Source organism: Larus michahellis, chromosome 3 (genome assembly GCF_964199755.1).
Source record: "Larus michahellis chromosome 3, bLarMic1.1, whole genome shotgun sequence".
NCBI classification, from domain to species: Eukaryota; Metazoa; Chordata; class Aves; order Charadriiformes; family Laridae; genus Larus; species Larus michahellis.
The window spans coordinates 114,439,590-114,463,450 of NC_133898.1; the positions used below are offsets into that span (position 1 = coordinate 114,439,590).

At 36.6% G+C, this 23,861-nt stretch overlaps 1 protein-coding gene across 2 annotated transcripts in view; it reads right to left on the reverse strand.

Annotated features, from left to right (window-relative positions):
• MBOAT2 (membrane bound glycerophospholipid O-acyltransferase 2) overlaps positions 1-23,861 on the reverse strand; it is a 97,711-nt gene that overhangs the window by 5,481 nt on the left and 68,369 nt on the right. For both annotated transcript variants that reach the window (XM_074581793.1, XM_074581794.1), the window contains 5 exons: positions 15,513-15,567; positions 14,497-14,680; positions 8,133-8,325; positions 5,043-5,146; positions 4,604-4,668 (listed from right to left, as the gene is read on the reverse strand). In XM_074581793.1, coding sequence (XP_074437894.1) covers positions 4,604-4,668; positions 5,043-5,146; positions 8,133-8,325; positions 14,497-14,680; positions 15,513-15,567 — 601 coding nt within the window. The remainder of the gene's footprint in view (positions 1-4,603; positions 4,669-5,042; positions 5,147-8,132; positions 8,326-14,496; positions 14,681-15,512; positions 15,568-23,861) is intronic.

The following is a 23,861-nucleotide window of genomic DNA, read 5'->3' on the forward strand; positions in this document are numbered from 1 at the left end:
AAGATGGGTGTTGGTGTTAATAAGGGATCTTGAGCCATCCAAGAATGCATTTGAAAAGCTACACTGGAAGGCACGGACTATCCCGCAAACTCTTGCGATGACTCAGATATGTATTTTTCATAAAGTGAAAGCTGCTTATAGGAGAAGGAAAAAAGTAACAACTACCTTCAATTTTGAGTAAGTGAGGCTACAGTTGAAAAATGTGTCTGTGCATGGCAATTAGGTGAGCACGATGATGAAATTACAATTAATGACTCTAGGGATGTGAGAATATCAAATAAGGACAATGCTGACCTTGGCTATTTAAAAATGGAGACTCTGAATTATTAGGCAAGGTCCTACAGTAAGGAATTCTAGAAAGAAAGCGAAACTGGAATCCAAGAAAAGCAGTTTCTAGAAGACAACATTAAATGACACAGTGACAAACCATCATGATGTGGAAGAATGATAGGAAACATGGTAAGGTCCTGATATGGCTTCATCAAGAGTTCTTTAATGTCTTTAATGATCTGAAAACCAAAAGCAATAGGAAATATGGAAACAGATGCACACTAACATGAATCAAAAATAAACAGCACAGGCATGCATGAACACAAATCTAAGGCTAACATACAAAAATGAGCTTTAACTAAAAAAAGCCATAGACACCAATATGTAAAAAGGTTTTGTAAACACATAGCAAGTAACAGAGAAGAGAATGCACATCTGTTATTCAAAGAGGAAGACAAGATAACGATACAGAGGGCTGAAATATTCACTACCAATGTAACTACTTTACTACAACTTCCGTATATACCAAAGATTACTGAGACCAAATGATACAGTAAATTTTAAAGAGCAGAAGGTAAAAAGGTAGGATCTGAACAGGGAAAGATCAAAAATATATTTTGCTAATTTAGTTTGTTCCAGTCAAATAGATGTGCTAAGTTTTATCTTATGAGGTCTTCAGTGCAGGCTACCAGCAGAGCCCCCTCCCTCTGCCGAAGGCCTTCACTAACAATGCCTGTTAAGATGAGAACATGGGCCTAATTAGGGTGCAGGTGCACGCACGCGTAATACACAAAACTCTGTGAGGACATTTGCCTGCAACAGATCACCTTAAAGAGGAAAGCAACATTGGCCAGACTAAACAGTAACGAGGGAATTTCAAAGACATTTTTGAAACAAAGATGGTGTCAGCCTAAAAAGTAGAAAAGCACTAGGAAAATTTGGAACAAGACAGGGAGACACCTTGGAGCAAAATACTAGTCATCAAAACCTGGTTTGACACTGCCAGAAGTCACACATGCATCATGACCTTTGTCTCAGCCAAGACAGAGCAACCTCGCTGGTAGACACCAAGTAGCCTGCATCCAGCCAGGGGACTGTCACTGCAGCGTTTGATCCACAGGGAGCAATATCTCATCCCTGTCAGCTGCACGCACATGAGCTCGTGGCTGGCTTTTCTAATCGGCATGTGAATCAGCGGGTTCACATAGAGCTGGAGCACCCACATCTCCCACAGGCGATGCGTACAAGCGGGGGGGCCCACGTTTCCCAAAGGAGGTGTGGTTTTGTAACCCATGTGTCCTTGGGAGCAGAGGCACAGTTTGCGTGTAACCACGTGTGTGCATGCGCGCTTTTTTAAACTCTTTGGAGTTAGTTACAGGAAGGTGTGTAGAAATTTGTTTATTAAGTCACTACACTAAGCACTTACAAAACATCATCTGTTCTAGTTGTTAATTCTGAATGCGTATTTCACTGACCAGTGGTTAATTATGTCTTGTTAATAAATTGATAAACGGCTTCAATCTTTATTTTGTTTAAACTACTTTAACTAAGCAGTTTTTCCCCTGCAAAGCATTCAGGAGTTAACAAAACTACCTAAATTAACTACTCAAATTTCAGCTATATCAATGCAAGTCAGATAAGATACATACTAGAAAAAAAAAAAATCATCAGGCTTCAATTTCAAAGAGTTAAAAGTAAGCTTAAAAAAATCCTCTATGGATTTGTCAATAATAAATCGTGTTGAAACCCTTCACTTGACATTCCTAAAAGCAAACCTAGGAAATATGGTCATCACAACAGGCTGAGGAAGAAATCTATTCAAATATGGGTGGTTCAGGTTATCTATGATTTGCTCTAGAAGTAGGAAGATGCATCGACTGTTCAGCAAGGTACTCCCCTTCGTCTGGTTCTATACTTTGATTATTAGCTTGGGTGGTAGAATGAGAAGTGGACTTTTCCACCCTGTCTCCCCTTCTTTTTTTTGAGGCAGGTGTGGAAGGAATGAAGGAGATTGGTGTTGTTTTATTAACAGATAGAGCACTAGAATCCAAAATTCTCTTGACAGACTTGGATGATGTTCTCAAATCAACAAGATGAAGTCTAAAGTCTAAAACATCTAAGAGAAGCGGAAGATACAAAACAGTACCCGTCCATTTAATGTTACTGAAGAAGCATAGCTGAGCGTGAATATGAATCAACATCATGAAACACTGAGTATTCAGCTGAGCATGAATCAACACTAGATTGCCGCTGGGGAAAAAAAAAAAAAAAAAAAGACCAAGGTAATACTGTAATGTATTAGCAAGAGTTATCTAAAGAAAAGAAAGGTAATTAATCTACTCAAAGCATTCAACTCTGCCTGTAACAAGCCAGGGGAAGATCTTGGAGGTCTTAGCCAAAGTACTGCATCCACCGTAAGATGACAGGAAGTTTGGAAAGAAGCCAGAAGAGAGCAACAAAAACCAGAGAGGTTTTGCAAATGTGACCAAAGACAAAAAGAACTGGATGTTTTCTTTGGAAAAAACAATGAACAGGCTGAGGGGGGAATATAACAGCTTCCCCAGTCAGGAAACATTATCATGATATATATTGTTGATAGATGCTATTTTGTAAATATCTACTTTAACTTGCATGGTTGTAACAATAATGCCTTTGAATTTTGTGATCTACATTAAATGTTTATTAATCTTCTTTATTATCTGTAAAGGTTAACTGTGTTTTTACAAAGGGTTTGCTTCTACACACAAAGAGGGTTTAAGTTCAGTTTCTCTTTCAAAAGTATCGGAAAAGAACAGAATGAATGCTGACATGTGGTATTTCTGTATTTCATGTAAGATAAAAGCCTAAGATTTTAGATACTTCCATAAATGGTAAACAAGTGAGGTATTAAAAGTGGACATTTAAAGTAATACATGAGCTTGCCCTCTATTCAAACACTGCAACTAACTCGATTATTGGTAATATAATATATACCTGAACCAGTATTCATGCCTCGTATAATCATTAAAAAAATCTTTTACTTGCAACAAATCTTTAAGAAAATATCCACTCTTCTCCCTTTCATTGTGGTAGAATCAACATGTCTTTACACTACTCTCAAAAATTCTGCTACAATTTTTCTTAAAAAAATTAAAGAACAAAAATTTAAGAACAATTAATTGTTCTTAAACTGAACTTAGTTTTTCTTAAAAATATTTGTTAAAGGAGATACTTTAATTTTTCTTTACATCTTCTTTTAACGCCTCCCTGAACAATTGATTTGTATTTTTTTTCTTTCAATTCCTAATAGAAATGGTGCTCAGCTCCATTTAAAGGAGTTTTAGTTTAGCATTATTCAATTTAGGAGCTTTAAAAGTTTGTTAGACCACAACCTTCTCCTATTTAATTTTAATACTGATAAACTTCTGTTCTCTAACTAAATTAAAATGCATTTTAAAATAGCTTATTTCCTTTATTAAATGATACATTTCAATACCTGCAAGCATGCAGTTCTTCCATAACAACTGTCCTAGCAATAGATTCTATTGCCTATTGAGCCACTAGAATAATCACATAAATTTCAATTTCTGTTTTGAATTGGTTCAGAAAAATATTTAGGGAAGAAGTTAGGGAAGAAAGAGAATACACTATAAAGTTCTCTGAGTGATCCCAAGATGAGGGTCTCTGTTAAACTCACACCTATTCATAAAAGATCATCTATACAGAGAGTGGGAGAAGGGGAACAACAGCCGTGTACTACTCAAGAACACTTTTTTACCTTCTAGTTACCAGAAAGAAATAGTAAAAGCAGAGTGAGTTAGTTCACTGGGTACTATACCCATTTCCCAGACAAGGAAAATAGCGCACCTGAGGGATACTCATTTGCATTTATTTTTTTTTTGCTAGCACATTGGAGAGTTTGGTATTTGCCAGGCACTCATTAAGGAAGAAGTGCAGAAAGTTCTCACAGAATGTATGGAAGTTTGCGTATCACTACGTGTCTAACAAAAAAAAAAACTTTAAAAAAATAGCCTTTTCCACAGGCTAGCCAAAGATGTGCATTTTGCCTACTGCTCTCAGCAACATGCTCTGATCTGAATGCCAAGAGGGGGAAAAAACCCAACAACGAGACACCTCCACAGACTAACACTTTTAGGTTCCCTACGGCCAGTGAAGAAAAACAGTTTCTACCATTACCTGGTAGTTTTCAAGCATTACAAGAAGAATGTCCCGTGCAGTTGCTGAACAACCGTACTGTTTAGTGGGGTTTAGCTTTAAATGTTAAATTATCTTCAAAGACATATTTATCTACGAAAATTCATTGGAGAAAAGCTTTCCTTTAAGAAATAAATACCTTTTAAGCCAAAGAGCTGTTTGGATATTCCAGTTATCAAGAAACATCTTGAAACTTGTGGAAAACTGTAAAGTAAAACCAAACTAATTATTTCTGTAATTGTAAAATGTTACAAAATATTTCAGAATTCTGACACATAAATTATTTAAAAAAAACCCCTACTTTGCAATGAGTTGAATAAGGTATTTACTCAACTACTTACAACCACAAAATATTTTGGAAGTCAACTGGCAAGTAGAACATATTCAAAACAGACTGTTATTTTGCATCCTTTCCTGAGGATGTGAACGCATCATTTCTGACTTCGAACACGTTCACTATCTTGAGGAACAAAACACGTAGGAAAACTTACTGAAATTACAAGCAACTACCCACACTGTAGTTGTGTTAACGTTAACAAAATACATGTATATTTTACTTGAAAGAGCCATAAACAAACCTCTATTTGCTGGATTCTCAGATTTGATATTAAATCCCAACGTGCACCTCCATTTTTGTCATAGCCTCTAAAACCAAAGCCTGCTGCATTATTAATTGCATCTGCTGCAATGAAACAAAAAGAAACAAGAGAATTATAAACCACCTGCATTACAAGTTGTGCTTCACACAACATGTAGTTTGTTCAAAATATTTATCACATTTTAAAGGCTACATAGTTATTGTCTTATCACTGTATTAGACAGTTGAACAAACAGGAAGTAATCCAAGCAACACACGGCTTTCAAATCAAAAACTTGTACAAAAGGAAAAGAAGGAAAGGTAGCACTACTGACTGCACGGTACAGATGTTCCCCCCTCTCTCACACCACCTACTTAAGACTTGCTTGAGCAATTTGACAGAAAAATAAACACAGTGAGATGCCAGATGAGAAAACAGTGGCTAGCTGTCATGATTTGAGACAGCAGCTCAACACCCAGGTGCATGTCTTTGGTCTTCGTTACGCAGCAGCAGTCACATTTAAAGCATAAAGATAAAACTGCACGATTCACTTCAAGCAGGTGCCCAGTCACAGCACCACACAGAGCAGAACAAACCTAACAGAAGCAAACGGTAATTTACTGAGCAATGTGGAGTTTGTCAGATTTCCACTAATGGCACAAGGCCACTGTTAACAACACTTCTGAATTTGAAGTGTTTACAACACGCATCAAAGGTCAAACAGTTCAAAGCAAACAATATTTTTCCCTAGGAGAGAAAGCTGCTACCGTCATCCGGACTATGTAGGAAAATACAAGGGATGTCAGTCTGAATAGCGCCGGTCACTTCCAGTCATCACCTTTGCCTCGGCTTTCTTAGCTCGGACACTAAAGTTTCCTCAGCCACCCTTCTCAAATTAGGATGGCCACTTACAAGGAAACAAGGTTGTTGTGGGTTTTTTTTCCCCAAACATTGCCCCTGTTGAGCCAGGCGCTTGGTTGCATGCACCCAAATGTGGACACACATCCGTGAAGCATGAACCCAACCCTGTATCCCACTTAAGTGGATAAATAAGTGACTGTAGGGAGAAGAATGCCAGCTCCCCTCCCAGTTCAGAGGCATCCCAAGGGATTGGAAGCAAGGTACGTAAAAGGCTCTGCATAAACAATACAGATCTAGGTCTCTGGTTACAGGACATGAGCCCTCTCTGTTAGCTCAGAATTCATCTAAAGCACTTAGATTGTCACCTTTTGAATTACAGCTAGCAAGGCAAGAGAAATTGCTCAGTTTGTATTACCACATTAAAAATAATTTGTTTTATACAATAGTGACATGTAAGAGAAATTCCTGTCTTTTGCATTTTCCTTTCTTCTTAACAACTTTTTCAAGGTATTAACGCAGTGCATTCAGAAAGTAAAAGAAACGATTGACTCAAACAGTTCCTTTCCTGAAGTTCAGTTTCTCTAGTTATCTACCAGTCTGAAAGAGGGCTTTATGACATTTGATTTAATATAGGGTGGTACTTAATATTTTTATTTCCTCATCAATAACAATTTTAAGTAATATCTTTGAAAGCAACAAAACTTGCTGGTAAACATCTAATATCACTGATGTCAACTTCAAACATTAGACAATGATTTTATGCTCAATTAGAAACAGCTGAAGATGTGAACTCCATAACCTCTTGCTAGCTAAAGGCTACTCTTGCTAGCTAGAGTAAGTACTCATTTTATTAACTAGCATTTTAGTAAGTATTCATTTTAAGTAATTCATTTTAGTAAGAGATTTTTTTTTTTTTTCTTAAGTGCAAAGAATAGCAATGTACAACAGAAAAGCATAACATCCAGCAAAACTATTAAGGGCCTCTCACATTCTACTCATACCATCAGGAGTTTACATGAGGTAAAGTGGAAGGAAGAACGTAAAGAAGTTATTTAGCAAACTAAAATTACAGAGTTGATACAGTTTACTTTCTTTGGTATTTTACCAAAGGAATGCTAGCTCTGCACTGCTAGCAAGTGCATAAGGAGAAATCCATCTGAAGTATTACAGGGGAAAAGAACAATGAAGATTATTCGTTTTTCAGATGACTCCTACTCTTTACAATGACACTGGTGCACAAGAGCACAATATTCTAAATTATTTCATTCCACAACAAGCCCCAGAATTACTATATCCAGACAAGCTGAAAGCACTTCATTCATTGACCAGGAATGAAACCAGCAGCTGTAAATGAGTCATGCTGCTCTGCTACACTAAGGCTTTCTTTATCGCATTGTTTCCCACATATTCTCTCTCAAAAGAATTATGAAACAAATATGTAAAACTGGAGAAGAGGAGGAAGCTGATGAAATCTGTTTTGTGAGCCACTTCCAAGATGTCAGCCTACATAGAACAGCAAAATGCTCTATTTATGTGTTGTTTTATTCAAATGATGTGAATCAAAAAGCAAAACGTTCTTTAAACTATATCATCTATTCAGTGTCTTAAATCAGCGACTATAAGTGTTATCTTTGTCGTTCAATTAAAACTTTTAGTAAACAAAGACTAGAACTCAAGTGTCACCCATCAAATTTTGAAAATACTACTGCAAATGCCATCTACTATTACTATGATGTATCTGAATTTCAATATATTTGTTCTTCCTTCATTCTTTAATAACATCAAGCAAGTTACTGATAACTAACCACAGAAAGTGGCTTAGAATAACTTTTCAGATATGCCAAAATAAAAGTATGACAAAAATAAAACCCAGGGATTGTACATCAGACTAGATTTACTACAGTTTTTAAAAAACAAAAGTGTCATTGGTCATTAAAACCCTATCACTCTCCAAAAAACCTTATGTTTCACTCATGTTTAGGAGACCATGATCTCATTTGCAACATTGTCACAACGTTGTGCTTAGATTTATGGTAAGTTTTCTTTCTCAAAAACAGAGACACCATTCAATATACTTTGACAATACCTCATAATACTTAAACATATTAATGTTTTCCTAAGGCCTCAAGAGGGCACTGTCACTTTTTAATACATGCTTAGTGTGCAGCATCTCAAGTGAAACTTAATACATACGCTTTATTTTATTTTTTTTTAAATATATGTACTTACCTAAAGTCCACGCAAAATAATACTTGGGTCTGGCAGCCATAAGAGACACGTACAGGTAGAAAAACCTTACGGGCCATGATGCTGTAGCTCTGAAGTTATCATCAATGTTGTATTCCACAGGCAAAGTTTTAGTAATAGTCATGTGGAAGAGTAAGGACAGTCCACAGATTAGGAGTTTCTGTGCCACAGCTATCTGAAAAGTTTAAGATGGGAGACTTTGTAAGCTTTATTTTTTTTTTGTTAATTGTCTGGAAACAAAGGCAACTTATAATCGGCCTTCCCTAAACAGACATATATACCTATCAATTTTTCAGTAATATATACTACCAACTGTAAAATAGTTGGTAACATTTTATAGAGGCACAAGGAACATCGTTATCTTTATTAAGTTGTGAGCACCACTTCTGGCAAACACAGCAAATTTCAATCTGACTATAGGGAGCCTCTAAAAACCCTTTCAATAACAGGAACATCGTTTCCAACTCCAGTTTTTTCTTGCTTCAGTAATTTGACAGTGAAATAAGTAAGTTGTTAAAACATCATAACACAAAGCATATAATCTTGGAAAAGATTAGTACAATTATTGTAGAGATTCCAAAAACAATGGCAAGGCCTCCGTTCATTTTTGGTAATCTTTGGCATAATGCAGGTGTTCAATTGCTGCCCGACTCAATATATTAATCAACTCTCTTAGATTATTGCAATATCTAAATTATAGGCCAACTAAAATACTGAAATAATTTATGAATTTACTGCCAAAATACTTCAGTTCTATATAGACCTGTTTTCCCAACTACAGTGATCAAGCTATAAGGGGTCAAACAGTACGCTCACTGACACGTAAAAACAGGTTGTTCAGGTAGGACATGGACTCACGTTTTCCTCAAAATACGTTTTGCTATAACCACCACACTAAAAAGTATGTATTTTTAGGAAAACATCTGTAAGGTGCTATTATAACACACACAGAGAATAATGCCTGACATCAACTGCTTTAAGTAGTTAGTCTGATCCACATCCCAAGGGCAGATACTATGTTCTGTGCAAGCTCCTGAAGTAACACATTAACCAAGCACCTCCAAAAGAGAAGCTTAAGAGCTTGTTCATTTAAATGTAATTTTCAAGTTTTGATTGTAAGTAATCTCAATACCTAAATTCAAACATTACAATTTTAACTTACATTACAATTCTACAAACAATAAACTTGTCAAGAAAACAAAAAAACCACAAGAAATCAAAAAAACTAGCTGGTTTTCTTTGAAGCATCACAAAAAGATAACCAGAATCCTTTTGCCGTCCATCCTGCTTCCAGTATACCTGCCCAAACATTTAAAGATAATGTCCTGCTTAAATTGGAGTGCAGCTTCACGTATCTAGTTCCAAAATAAAGATTAATTCTGTTCCATGATACAGAATGGAGCATTAAGTGCCCAACTGAAAACAGAGATTTCTGCAAGACACCCAGTATCAAAGATCCACCCAGTCACACAGACGTACGAGGTGGTTACAACCTGATAAAAAATTAGACTTGGAAGAGCTGCAAAATGGTGAGGGTAACTTTGGATACCGCATATATTTCATGTGGCTCATCTCAAAAGGTATTTCAGAGAGGATCAGAAAACTCAGCTAATTAAACAAACCAGCCGGATAATTCAGGAGGCAACTACCTATTAACAGTTAAAGCTGGTGTTTAATTATATATTTCTACTTGCTTTCTAATAAACTTAATTTTAATATTTTACTCCATTACAAGAGTTCAAAGTAAAGGGCATTAACTTTCTAAGAGTGTTCCTTTGTTTTTCTAGAAACTATTAATCCCTCTCTCTGCCAGAGCAGAAGGAAAGTTCAGTTGGCTTAACTTCTTTAGGAATTTAAATAGAAATGAACGTTCATAAAATGAGTTATTATTAACACTAATGAATCTTTAAATTTGGTATGCAATATCTGACACCTGCAAAATTAGATATTTGTAAACACCAAAAGGGATCACCCTAAAGTTCTGAAGACGGTTGCAAGGCTTTAACTTCAAAGTCTGAGCCATAATTAAGAGTCATGTCCAACTTAGCATGAGAAACAGTATTTATAGACTGGTAACATTAACATGCAACTTAGAAGTTTAAGCATAAACATATAAAATAGCTGTTTTCCATCTGAAGATCTCTACAAAGTCTCAAAATATGTATTGGCAACTTATAAGTAACGTTATCTCTGTTTAAAGGCCTGTTTTCTGCCACTGCCACTATTTACTAGTTTTTCTATTGGTAAATAGAAATCATTAATCTACCTGTCCAAGTCAAAATATGCTCAGTACCTATGTGAAGGTTTTTAACTAAATTGTGGAATTGAAAGCGCTTCTTTTAAAGAAAAGCATAAGAGTTTTAATAAAATTTATCTTAAGAAAAAAAATAATGAATTAATATAAGGCTCTGCCAGAAATTGTACTTTTAAAAAATAAACTCTGCAGTTTGCAATGTGTAGTTGTAGAAAAAATACTATAGGAGGAAGGTGGTTTTATTTATTGATTAAGCATTTAAATGATGTATTTCTGCAGGGTTTTTTAGCAGCAACATTTAGGTGTAGGAACAAACAACTACATCCAGAAACAGCATGTTTGTTTGTTTGTTTTAATTATACTGCTTCACTCAACACTTATAAATCCTAGAACCCCAATCAAGCATGCTGATACCACTTATATGGGTTCATTATCAGGTATATTAATGCCATTAGCAAACAGTGGTGGAGAAAATCTCCTGCCTCTACAGAGACTGGGAGCTGCAGTTTCAGGACTGATTTACGCAGAGTTTCTGAACAATGATCCAAACGCAGGCTGCAGCGCAAAGCGGCAGTCCTGCCCTCTCTCCTCACCTTGGTCGCAGGTTTTTGCTTTTTTCCTTCTAGTGAGTCAGATTAGAGAAGCAAATCTGGTGAAACTCTAGTTTCAAAGTGGATTGAGTGATCAGACCACAACGCAACGCAAGGCATGTTAGCACTGCTACAATAAGCAAAGGACCCAGACTCTATAGCCAGGACCTACCATATTCAGCAAGAGTTTATACTTGGGTTGGTCTAAATTGATTATTAAATCAAAATTATTAAATTATTAAAGCCTAAGCCTTGTTTATAGCACCTAAGTTTTGAACACATTTACACAGAAATAAAAGTCCTCACCTGAAACCGAAATAATCTACAGTTCAATTACCTATAGAAATGCATTTGATAAAACATTAATTGACTTCCTATTGCTTCCATTAACTAGGTTACTGATATAAGCTTCTTTGCCAAGGCATAAATGCGTAATCACTAGCACATTCACAGGAGGGTTGGTCAGTTTTTACAAGGATGAACTAACTAATTTAAAAGTTTGAAGTTTGACTTCATTCACTCCTTAAACTTTACAACATATCAAAATGACTGTTAAGGACTTAAAAGATCATAAGCTGTAGGATACCTTTGACCTCATATGAAGAAGAATACACAATTTATTTTACAACAAAAAGGCCTGGTACATTTAGTTTTGACGAGCAAAACCTGGGCATACCTGTATAAAAATATCAAGTACGACCAACACTGGTAAAAAGGTACTTAAGCTAAAAGACAGAGTCAGGACAAAACCAAACGTGCATTCATTAGATGGGAATATAATTAGGCTGAAAGCTAGATGCCTAATCAGAGAATGGAGTTCAGGAACAGCTTTCTAATTGAAGCAATACAGGTAAAACGTACACTGAGCTTAGGAATTTTATAAATATATTATTGTAGAGACATGTATAATACATATAAATATATATCAAAAAGTAGAAAAGGATCTTTTAACATTTTATTTGAATGAACTTGTTATTCTGCTTGGTTGAAAAATGATCAATAAGGAGCTCAATATAATATTGAGCTATGTTAAAGCATATTATTTTGGGGAGGTTAGCACCCCAGGTAAAAATTATAGGTAATTAAGCAAGAACTTTATAACCTGTAGAAGCGTCTGCATAATAAGCAAGAAAGCAGGTATCTGCTGACAGGAATCTTGTATTTTAAGGGTAGCCATAATAAAAAGAAACTTACAAAGACAGATATTAATTTCTGAGAGTTGACACCACTTTGAGCACCAACAATTGATAGCTTGCAAGAAGGCACAACAGGAGGGATATAAGAAATAAGCTTTAATATGTTGACTTGATTCATTTAAACATGCAATGAACACAGCAAAAATACTAAACCAAGTTAACAACATGCAGTCAACACACAGTATAGAGGCGGCGGCTGGCATGAACTACTTTGGTTATATAGTTATATTTAACAACAAATGAAACTTAACTGTAACTCAGCTGAAGGATTTTTTCCTTTCATTTACTACATTAACATTTGCTGATCCCCATTACATTTCATTTTTTGAGTTACCTAACAATTTCGTCTTCTTGAAATAACAAAATGAGAATCAAGGAACAAATTTAAAGTATTAATATGAAGTTAATAGTATTTAAACATTCTTCTGGGAACAAGACAATGAATATTTTAATTGATGCAGCAAATGCAGTAAAATGATACCATCCATACTTCTCCAAAAGCACAAACTACTCACTGGTGTTATAAAATGCAGCCAGATTTCTCTAACACCAGTTGGGAGATGAAGTATCAACAGCATAGACAGCTTCTCTTTATTTTTATTTCAAAAGCCAATGCAGCATAAATTGCAAAAGGTTTCAAGCACCTTAAGAGCAATTCATTTTAAGGAAAACTGCTTACCTGAAAGAAGAATCCATCATAGGTTTACATTTATTTCTATTGACTGTTGAGATTGCTAGCAAGATTATGTGGTAAAAAGCCAGGAATTCCTACCAGGCAATCAGATGCACGTCCAGAAGTACTGATACTGGCAAATTTAGTTAGTTCCATTTATTTGCAATACTTTTACTACACAATATTTTTCTGCAGAAATAGAATTTTAGTACATAAGATGTGATGCCTTTACTGAGCCAAAACAATGTTTAAAAGCAAAAGAAGTGTCTGCAACTTTGCCAACACCCCACATCAATGCAGACTACAGACTCTGAAGTGCCAATCTAGGCAATTCTCCTGTGTCTCTTGCCTTTCCTAACTACTTGCTCAACGGCACGCTTCCTTGAGCATAGGTGCTTTGTAAACATGTGGAGCAGTTTAAAGCGTTATCATCCTCCAGCCACTAGTTTACATTCCTGTGGTGCAAGTTACTACAGCCACACAAGACGGGTAGAATAGAACGTGCAAAGAGTCCTCATCCCATTCAAAGGATGGAAGTGGTTGGAGATGACTCAACCGATTGGGAAGGCACTCTCTGTTAGCCCAGCTGCGGGGATGGTAACCTCTAGATAGCAGGACAAGAAAAGCAGCTATGTGTGGTAATGCCTTCATCTGCTCCAGCAACAGCTGGGGTTCCATAAGATAAGCAGAAAAGAGGTAAATGGTGCTGGAATTAGCAAAAGCCATTTATCTGAGGTGTTCCAGTCAACTCCATGATAATTCTGCCTTTTGTGTGTGGTAATAATTATTTTAGGCACACACAAGTTAAAAAGTCTGATACACTCCTATTTAAGGGAATAGGAAAAGAGTGAAAAGATAACATTCAGTACCCTGAGCATTAAACTAATTGGATTAAATTAAAAATGTTACAAGCTTCGGGAGCTTTTGATTTTAATTCAGGTCATCTAATATCTCTTGTAAGGTATGATCAACTGGACTTTCTTCTGTACATGTTTGGTCTCTTTTCCAACAATGGAACAAAGAGAAATAAGAAATACGTTATATGGATTACTAGCCATATGGCTAGCGGCTAGTACATCTTTTACTGCACCTTCAGATCAAAATCCATCTTTAATACCTCTCTACGTGAATGAAGCAAGAAAAATGAAACTATTTCTACAAGTGTTTTTCAACTTGTTACATATGAATGTTTTCTACTTGCTGCTAGGAGACATTAAAAAACAGTAGAATTTGAAAACATTCATGAAACCTTCCTGAAACAATATTAAGTCTCATCAGCTTCAAATGCCAAAATGTGTTCTTCGTCCTTTCCAGGACTTTTTTGTGTGCGCAAGTATATGCTTAGAAGGAAACATGCATCAACTGTCTTAAATTAAAGATGGCTTTTTACCATACAAGCTTGCAAGGAAACTCACAATTTAATCTGCTTTTATCCACAAGATCCAGGCTGGAAACCATGGAGAAAACCTGCCTTAAAAAAATAAGTATTTAAGCTTTTGAACAGGGAACTATACTGTTGATGAATGACCTCCGGATACAGCTCAGAAGTTATGCCTGTAAATGAACAGTGCAAACCAAGCTTTCCATGCAATGATTACGGAAGCATCGGCACTGCAAGAGTCATACATCTTACATTTGGAGAAGGATCCGTTTGTTCGTATTTTGTCTCTTCCTTCCCATTTGCTTCAGACTGTTGCAGTTGGTATGATCTGCCTTCAATGAAAGTAATATAGTCTTTGTAAGAGCATAACGGGCCTGCCAGGATACCCATGAAATTACAGTTGTAACTTAAATACTCCAGTAGACTTGGCATGCGTCTGTAATTCAAAGACAAGCAACTCGTGAGATGGAATGTGTAGTTCTACAGAATTTCCACAGCAGGAAAAGTCATACTCCATGTTATTGCTTACTCTCACTGCAGTAAAAACCACACGTAGTAGAGCAGTTTGTGTGTCTTTTGTAATCACAGCTTAAAACATTCAATACATAGTATTTTTTTCCAATCCGTACTGAGCATTTTCAGACAGATCTCCTGAATTCTAGTGACTTTCTCCTTGCCCAGTAGAGCGCGTTTGACTGAAACTAAGCCTGGGGAAGGAGAAGGAAAGGTGTTTCCCTAAGCATTTAACTGTTTACATTTTCTTTTTTTCCTCAATAACTGAACCAGTAAACAAAGGTTTGTTTTAACTGGCAATAATTTCAATTAAGGAAAATGCCTCAAGTCCAGACTGTTCTTGCCCAGAACAACATATTATTTTCAAGTCCCGTGAATAAAGAAAGGAGAAAAGGTAAGCTAAATACTGAAAAACAGAATTAAATAAGCATGCTCCTTCACCAGCTACTTTATGTGTTTACTAAATGTTAACGCGTCTCCTGTCTCATATAGCATTAATTTGCATAGACTGCATAGAATTTAGAATGTTTTTCTTAAATAAGTATTAAAACCTACTTCTAGTGACATTTTCTAGGAGAACAGATGTATAAATTAAGCTACAAACATAAAAAGGATAGATCTGGTTTAGATAAGTTTGTAAACACTCTATCTTGAGTGTGAACTGTAGCAATTCCACAGAGCATTAATAAAGCACACAAAACACCAGCTTCTCCCCGGCCCCAAAACTAAACTCTCAGAGATCTCTGAAAGCCTACCTTACAGCCAAGCACCTCTGTGATGGAGTCAAATCTTCATTTTTCCGAAACATTCCTAGGGAAGAGGACAGGAAAAAGGAAAATTAAAGAAAAGCTAGACCTCCACACATTAATTAGCAGTTTCTTTACTCAGTAAAGCAAGCCTCATGCTGCAATACAATCTCTTAAGTCCTCAAGTAATTTCAGAGGTGTTATGTCACATAACATTTTTGCTGGAGTTGGATCAAACAATTCTGACTGTTGACAAAATTAAACTCTCATATCCTCAGTTATATCCAACAGCACCTAAACCTGAAATCACAAGGATTTCAGGAAAGCATTAAGAACGCTTGGAATAAGTGTTGACAAATACAATTCCCCTACATTGGTTGAGATTTCAAAGTCTGCATGTTTTCAAATGCTTCACTCCCAGTCCTGGAAACCGGACAAGCCCCAGACCTCTTTCAACGTTGCAGTAACCCAGGGACATTCCCCTAGTCATTGCAGTTTTGATGTATGAACACAGTCCAAGATAGATTTAAGCAAATCAAAACTTAAGGCAGACCTCAAGAGCACCTTCATGCTGCAAGTAAAGACTGTAAACAAGGTCCAGTGAAGCAGGCACAACCGTAAAGGGTGCTCAAGTCTCTCCCATGAGCACTAACAAGAAGCCCTAACCCTGGCTAGCAGAAGGGGGCAGGCCAAGGCTAAGTTCAGCAGCAAGACTGAATTGACCTTCTTGCCCATACCTGGCACCTTCTGAAATGCTGGTGGCCTACCCCTGAAAAATAGGCTTCAAAATTTGTACTCCCATAAAAGAGAAAAGTAAAAAATGATGACCTTCAACATTTTAAATCATTATAAAATACACCAACTCAGGGGCACAGAAGAAGCAGAGCTCCTTCCTTCAGACAGGCCTGGTTTATACCAGCCAGCATTCCTTCTGCAGCCTCTCCACTGGTTCAGACATTAGCACATGCATCCGTTCCCTTCTGTTCACATTTGCAAGTTGTCTTTGCCATCACAAGCACTAAAAAAAAATTTCTTTTTATGAGCAAAGCTTCCTAAAGGAAATAAAGTTTGTGGAATCTCACTTCAATTATCTTCCTCCCTAGCAGTGCCCAAACCCAACAGCCAATTTCTAACCAAGTTTGATGAGAGGATAGAGGTAACATAGAAATGAAATACCAATGTGCTTTATGAAAATAGGTGATTCTGTAGAAGATCCTCCTCCACTCACGGAAAGGTTGCCTTCAACCCTACCCCTTGATGCCAGCAAATCCACAGCGAGGAGCCCTTATATTTGATCCAAGCATAAGGGAAGTTTTAACTGCAGCCAATTTTTATTTTTTTTAGATATCTAAATCAGTCAGGCTTAAAACAAAAAAAGACTGGGGAACAGGGGGGAAGTCAAACTTCATTTAATTCTATGACTCATGGAAATACTTGTTATCTAAAGAGACAACTCTGTTGTCTTTGTGTGACTCCAGTAACCATGACCTATACAAACTTATGACTTTAAAACTGCACTTTTAGTCTTCAACAAAGCTGAGAATACAGAAGGGTTAGCAACGTGGCATCTCCTCTCTTCCAACGTGACCTGGAAAAATACTTTTCTCGGACCTGATCCTTCACTGTGGAAAGTCACCTCCATTCATACCCACTTAAGGCAAGAAACTGAATGACAAAGCATCACCCCTAACTTCACGCAGGCACTTTCTCTTCCTCATAATTACATTTTCACATCTTCTCCTTGATGGTACATCAAAGCTTTCTACGCTGGCAACTGTACTGAATCAAAATGTGGGAGAAGCATTTTGAAAGGTCCTTTAACCTTTAAGGCCATAAGATTACAGTTCTCAGGTAGTGAATCTTTGAATTTAACACAAACTTAAACAGAAATTTAACACAAAGACTCCTATTGATAGATGTAGATCCCATGACACGAATAGCATAGGGAAGTAACCCGTTCAGAGCCTTCTCACAGCACACACAACGCAAACTGACCGTAGCAGGAGCCTTCTTCGCTGTTATATTCCATTTGAGTATTCTACACTTCAGTCAGAAAGAGGAAGCAGTCATCAAGTGTGTCCAAATGAACTTGCACAAAGCTAGTTCACTAACCACTAAATAAAGGTAATTAGTCAAATGAAAGATTTCACATCATTTATGTGGTATAAAAAAGAAGGAAAAACCCTCAAACCTGACATAGAGGAATCTAACAATTGAAATATGACCTATACTTTTGAAGGGGCAAGGAAGAAAGAATTAGAATATTTTAAATGGGTTCAAGTTATACACATACACACATGAGAAGTCACTTAAAGCCTAAATAACCTGGCGAGCAATACACTTGCTGTCTCAAACACACCACATACAAGTAAGCCTCTATTAATTTTTCATTTCCCTCTCACCCTCCAACCAGCAGCTTCCTTAAGGTCCGTTCAGTGGCTTTACCCATTCTGGTTTTGTTTTGTTTTTATTCAATGTCTTCTCAGTGCCTTGAAGGCCCATTTATCATTTTTGCATATCATGCAAGAACAAGGAAACTGTTGATCTCTGCCTCTTGTCTTACTCTTGAAAGCTTTCAGGAAGCTACTGTTAACTTTTTAATTCATAGAACATACATATGGAAAAGGTGCTCTTACATCGATGCTTATCTAACATGAACTGAATTAATATATATACATTCAATATTTCCCAGGCAGCGTATCTGCCCATGGGAACAGAGGCCTCATAAATCAGAGCTGTTCCTTACCTACTACACATTGGAGATGACAAAACCCCGCTTCAGCGGCACACCACTGCCACGGAACTCATAAAATTTTATAACCTTTCTCTGGGGATTATGAGAATTGTTTTCTCCTGTCCTAAAGCAGGAGACTACTGCAATGGCTGCAGCTTTTAATTGCTACCAAATCATACAGCGGGGACTGGAGAAAATGTTTTTTATCGAATACCTGTTAAAGAGGTGAAATCATTTGGTCACTCAGTAACTATAACTTAGTTTTCTCATGTGTAAAGGAGGAAATACTCCTCTGTTCCTTCCTCACTAAAAGAATTTTGTAAATCATCAGTAATAAAATTTATCCCCAGTGGTCTAGATCATGAGGAAGTTCCATCTTTTCATTCCTCCTCAGGAGACCACATCCTAATGCTAACTAAATCAACATCTTTAGGTACACACCAATATCCCACCGTCTAGGCTTTATTAAGGCGTATTATGACCCTCACTGCAATAATACAATGTTTACAATGATATCATAGCATCACCTCAGCTTTGCGGTTAGTCTGCTTGAATATATCCACCTTTGTATTTGCATTAAATCCAGCTAATCAGTAACTGATTAATAATGCTTTGACATAAGATTATATTATATTAATAATACTTAACACGGAGATCATATCACAGGCTCTATTGCAATTACAGTGAATTTTAATTTGAGGTTCTGAAATGGATCACCAGCTGAGTCCAAATGCATGCTATTATTAAAGTATTTTAAGAACTGAAGAAGACAGACAGACAATAACAGCTTTAGTTGTTACTAGCACACTGGCAGCAACAAAAGCAAACAGACACATATGCCAGTCAAGTAAAATTGCAAAGAAACTACAAAAAGCAAGAAAAATCAGAAGTCTTGATATCCAAAGAGCTGTGCAAGAAAACACAGGCCCAGAACAACACTTGGAGATTTAGGAGGGAAGAAATACAGTATAATTCCTTTAAACATTAATGACATGTACTGTAATCAAAGTGATTTGGTAACTGATGCTGAAACAATAATGACCATGCTGTCACTAACACAAGAGGGAGCACTTTAAAAAAAATAAAAAATATATATAAATATAGATCAAGAGACAATTGGAGAGAGAGTATTAAAAGAAACTCCTAGACATAAGAAGAAAGCACGAAGTTACCAGAAAACCCAAATAAATAAACACCCACACATCACCACACCACGGCAGTTTCACTGACATAACTAACAGATTAAACAGAAAACAACATTCCTGGTTAAACAGCTGCAACTTTTTTTGCTGTAACACTAGCATTTATAAAATGGAACTGGGTCATGATGACCTATCGAAAAATCCTTAAGAGTATTTAGTTCTACATACATAAGCACACAATTCTGCTTCTCAAAGAGTTGTTCAATTTTCTCTTGCTTGTACTTTCACAACAACCACCATCCAAATACACTTTTTAAGACATAATAATACACCTATTTGAAATCAGAAAAGCCCATTGATAGTTTATGAGACCTTTATTTTCAAAAATACAACAACATTCTTAACTGACCACCTCTGACTACAACAAAAAAACCACTCAATTGCAAAAGTAAGTTGGCCAAAACATGGTATGCTCCCTTTTACCATGGGGTCACATTGAGACCATCAGAAATTCAGCCTGGTAATCCCCTTCTGGTTTTGTAAGTATTTATTTAAAATAAATTTGAAATACTATATCTAATGTACAGAAAATGCATAAACTGTTCAATGCTTCAGTGCATCCACATTTCCACCCTTTAAGCAAGAGCAGACCAATACTAAAGTCGTCTGCAGGCCTTTAGAAAGATGCAGTGTCTTGTTCGCCTTTGAGAAAAGTAAAAGGCAAAGAATCTAGTTAACTGAAAATAATGAAGAAATGTTTATATCAGCTAAATCAAGAAACATTCCTCAATACTTCTGACATTATTACACTGTCAAGAACAGCTAACAAATATCTCCAATATCAGTTTTGGTTTTTTTTCTTCATCTCCGTTTTCCATGTGTTTCATCTATCCACTGAAATATCTCTCCTCTCAGGGGCCATACTGGACAGAGACTGTACTTTCATTATTTTTCAGGGGAAAATAGGCTCTAATAGCCTATTTGGAAATCTTTCAACTTTGTAATAGTACAATAGCAATATGAGGAAAATAGCATTAAATAATTCAGCCATTGTCCTAATAGCCTGCTGTTGGAGCAAAGTAAATGAGACCTGAAAACTGGTGTAAGACTAGCCTTTAACTATATTTCGCCAATATATCACTCAAACTAAAAGGCAGAGGTACAAAAAAAAAAAATTCCTTCGAGTTGCATATTCACTGTACTCTTTATCTTCATTTATTTTTTTTCAGTAAATTCAGTGCCTTACCAGATCAACATCACTGTCTACTCTATTGCTTTTAAAAATGGAGAGCGCCAGATATATAGAAAGAAATAATAATTAGGGGGGGGGGGGTGGGAAAAAGCAGCAAGCAGCCTTCCAGGAAAAGCACATTTAAAAATCAGCATCTACAGGGCTGAAACCCAAGGCATAAGGGATGAGAGAAGGGTACACACAGGAACAAAGAGTTTATTTCTTTGTGGTCAGAAAGCAAGTGAGCTAAGCCCCTGGGAACCAACAGGCAGCTGACAGAAAAGCATTATGGTTCTGGTTTTTTAGCTGTATCTAGCCACACATTTTTATGGACAAGTGCAACACAGTAATATGAAGAAATAATTTGGAAGAATTAGATTTCTTGTTTAGTAGATGGGTATTACATTTTAAAAATTACTTTTTTTTTCTTTAAAATTTTATGTATTATTATTTTGTTTATATTAGAGAAAAGAAATAAGAACAAGGCTGTACGAAGTTGTGAGAAATTTTTTTCCCCCTTTTAAGTATCAAATATCTAGTCTAACATTCCCTAGTTTTGCTGGCTTAATCTCTCAGAGATTTAAAAATAAATACATTGTGAGCTCCAGAACTTCAATGGGTTATGAGTATAAACATTTGAAGAGACTCTTTAAGATTCACTTATCACTAGAATGAAAAACAAGCTGCCAAACGCATACAAATTACTGAGGTTAGATTTGGATATGGGTCCTTCCTGTAAAGACCCCTGACCTCATACAGAATTGCAGTAAAATAAGCGAGGCTCCGTAGGGATGAGTGGGTTATAAGCAAAAAGGGAGAATGCCATTTGAACTCATGGGAAGATCCAGAGTTAAGCAGTGACAGCATCTCTTCCTCTCCCCTGCTTAACTTTTAGTACCTTATAACTATAGCTGCAAAAGCTTCTCTACTTGTCACCATCTCTTATCTAGAAATTTCTCATGCAAGTACAATCCTCCATTTTGTGGCCCTTCTAAACTGTACCTGTAGACAAGCCCCCTGCTGCTAGAATAAATGCAATGCACCCTTCCTTCTCCAAAATACGCTAGTTTTAAATTTGATTAAAAAAAAGGTACTCCAGAATATAGGATCTGAGGTACAAAAATATTTCTTTTCTCCCTTAATTCTGTCATTATCCTAATGTGTTGCATAAATAAATCTAAATCTTGCCATAAAGAATGAATATGGACACAGGCAGTCTCCAAATCATGTAAAAACATTTCTCCCTTTAGAATATACGTGTGTGATGCCAAAGGTAATCAGCAAGAAATACAAAACAAATCTTAGCATACTGACTACTCATTTTCAGCAGTGCTCATCTGAGTAACAAGAAACTGTAAGGCAAGAACTATCAAGGGCTTAAGTTCAAAATGTAAATCAGAGTACACCAAAGGCATACTCCAAATTTACTCAGGTCTAAATTTGCGATCCATGCAACCTTTTGAAAAATCAGTATTACACAGCAAGCTTAAATTAATCCTATGCAAACTGCACTGAATTTTCCTGCTTAAAAAAAAAAAAGCCCACACTAAGTGCACACGGTTGTAGCAGTTATAGGGGTAGTTGTTATTTATTTATGGGATTCTGTACTAGTGTTCAACTTTGAATCAAGCATATCCGTTTAGCTAGACAGACTCTTCAATATGCAGCATGAGTGAGCGGCCTTCACGATTGCATCCAGTTCTCCCCAGGACCTTCAAATGTAACACTGAAACCACAACAAACAGGCTGCCAGGAAAAGATCAAACCCACAAGACTTGCCTTTACCACAAAACCAACCTAACTACAACGAGAGTCTTGAAGCTTACCAAGATCTTCTAAAATACCAACACCCTCCTCTCAGCTGTTTATTTTCATTACCTCTCTTTGGATATACTGATAAAAAATGGGGGGGGGGGGCGGGGAGGGGAAGGGGATAAAGTAAGTGGTGATTAATATAGCCAAGCTGATGTGACTAGAGGCTCAGAGTGCCATTAACCAGTATAATGATTTTCAACATTATCTTCTCTCCCATCAGTATATCTAAAGCATTTTCCAGTGGCAGCATAGACCTTTGTACAGTGAACAAACACCCATTAAAAGCAGGCTTGTTTTCATTAATTTCTCACGACAGACCCCTTTTAAATTGTCTATGGTTAAAAATCATTGCTTTAATTCAATCCAATCTGTTTCCCCTGTACATCTTTTTCTTAGCTTCTCCTGACACCAGACTAGCAGTTGCTCCTGAATTCATATTGGTTACATGAACTTTTGAAAATCACATTCACACTGTGCTCCCAGCAACGGTTATCATCCAACTCAAGTCAAAGACTCCACTGAACTGCAAATGCAAGCAGAGAGGAAGTTTTCCAATACTTTATCAGCTACTCTCCATGGGCTGATGAAGACTCTAGAGGATCTCTGATATGAGGTCAACGAGGAACAAAATTTCAAGATTGATACTCAGAATTCAATGATATCTACAAGAAATTCAGACAGAAAATAAGCTGGGCTTATGAGGAAAATACAAATTATCTGAATTAGTTTAAGTAGAAAAAAATTACCTAGTTTAGTTTGTGATGGAAGTTAAGAATAGAGCTGACTAAATGAAACACCTGTTTCAAGATTAATAGGAACACTCACGTGCTTGATCCCATACCACAACTCCACTATTTGTGCATGGTGTCAGCATATAGAGAACAGCTCTTTCCCATAGCAAAATAATAGTAAGAGCACGCATTTATCTTTGATACTAGAATTATTACTTCCTTATAATAAGCTGTTTCCTCCAACTTGTGTACTCCGTACTCTAACTGATATTCATGAATGCTGTTACCTACAGGCTTCTCTAGATAGTGTAACTTAACAAGAATGGAGACAATGAAACACCAACAGCACTAAGCTCAGCTGCATAGGAGACAAAAAGCATACTGAACTCCATACATAACGTTATTAAAGAAATTTCAGAAAAACAGGTGGCTTGGATCCAGGTGTCTGGGACCACACTCCCAAATCTTCAACAGCCAGCCGTAGCTCCAAGTGATTCAAGCTAATTGGCTAGCTTTATTGGATAGTATTTTCAAACCTTGAAAATGAAAGCTACGCCTTTGAACTGAAAGCTAACTAAAAATCTAGATACCCTACCCACGAAAGCCAATATTAGGATTTATTTCTGTCACAAGTAGGGCCCACTTATCTGATGGATAAGTCTGACAGGAGAAAAGACAAAAACATAATTAAATAATCCCCTGGTT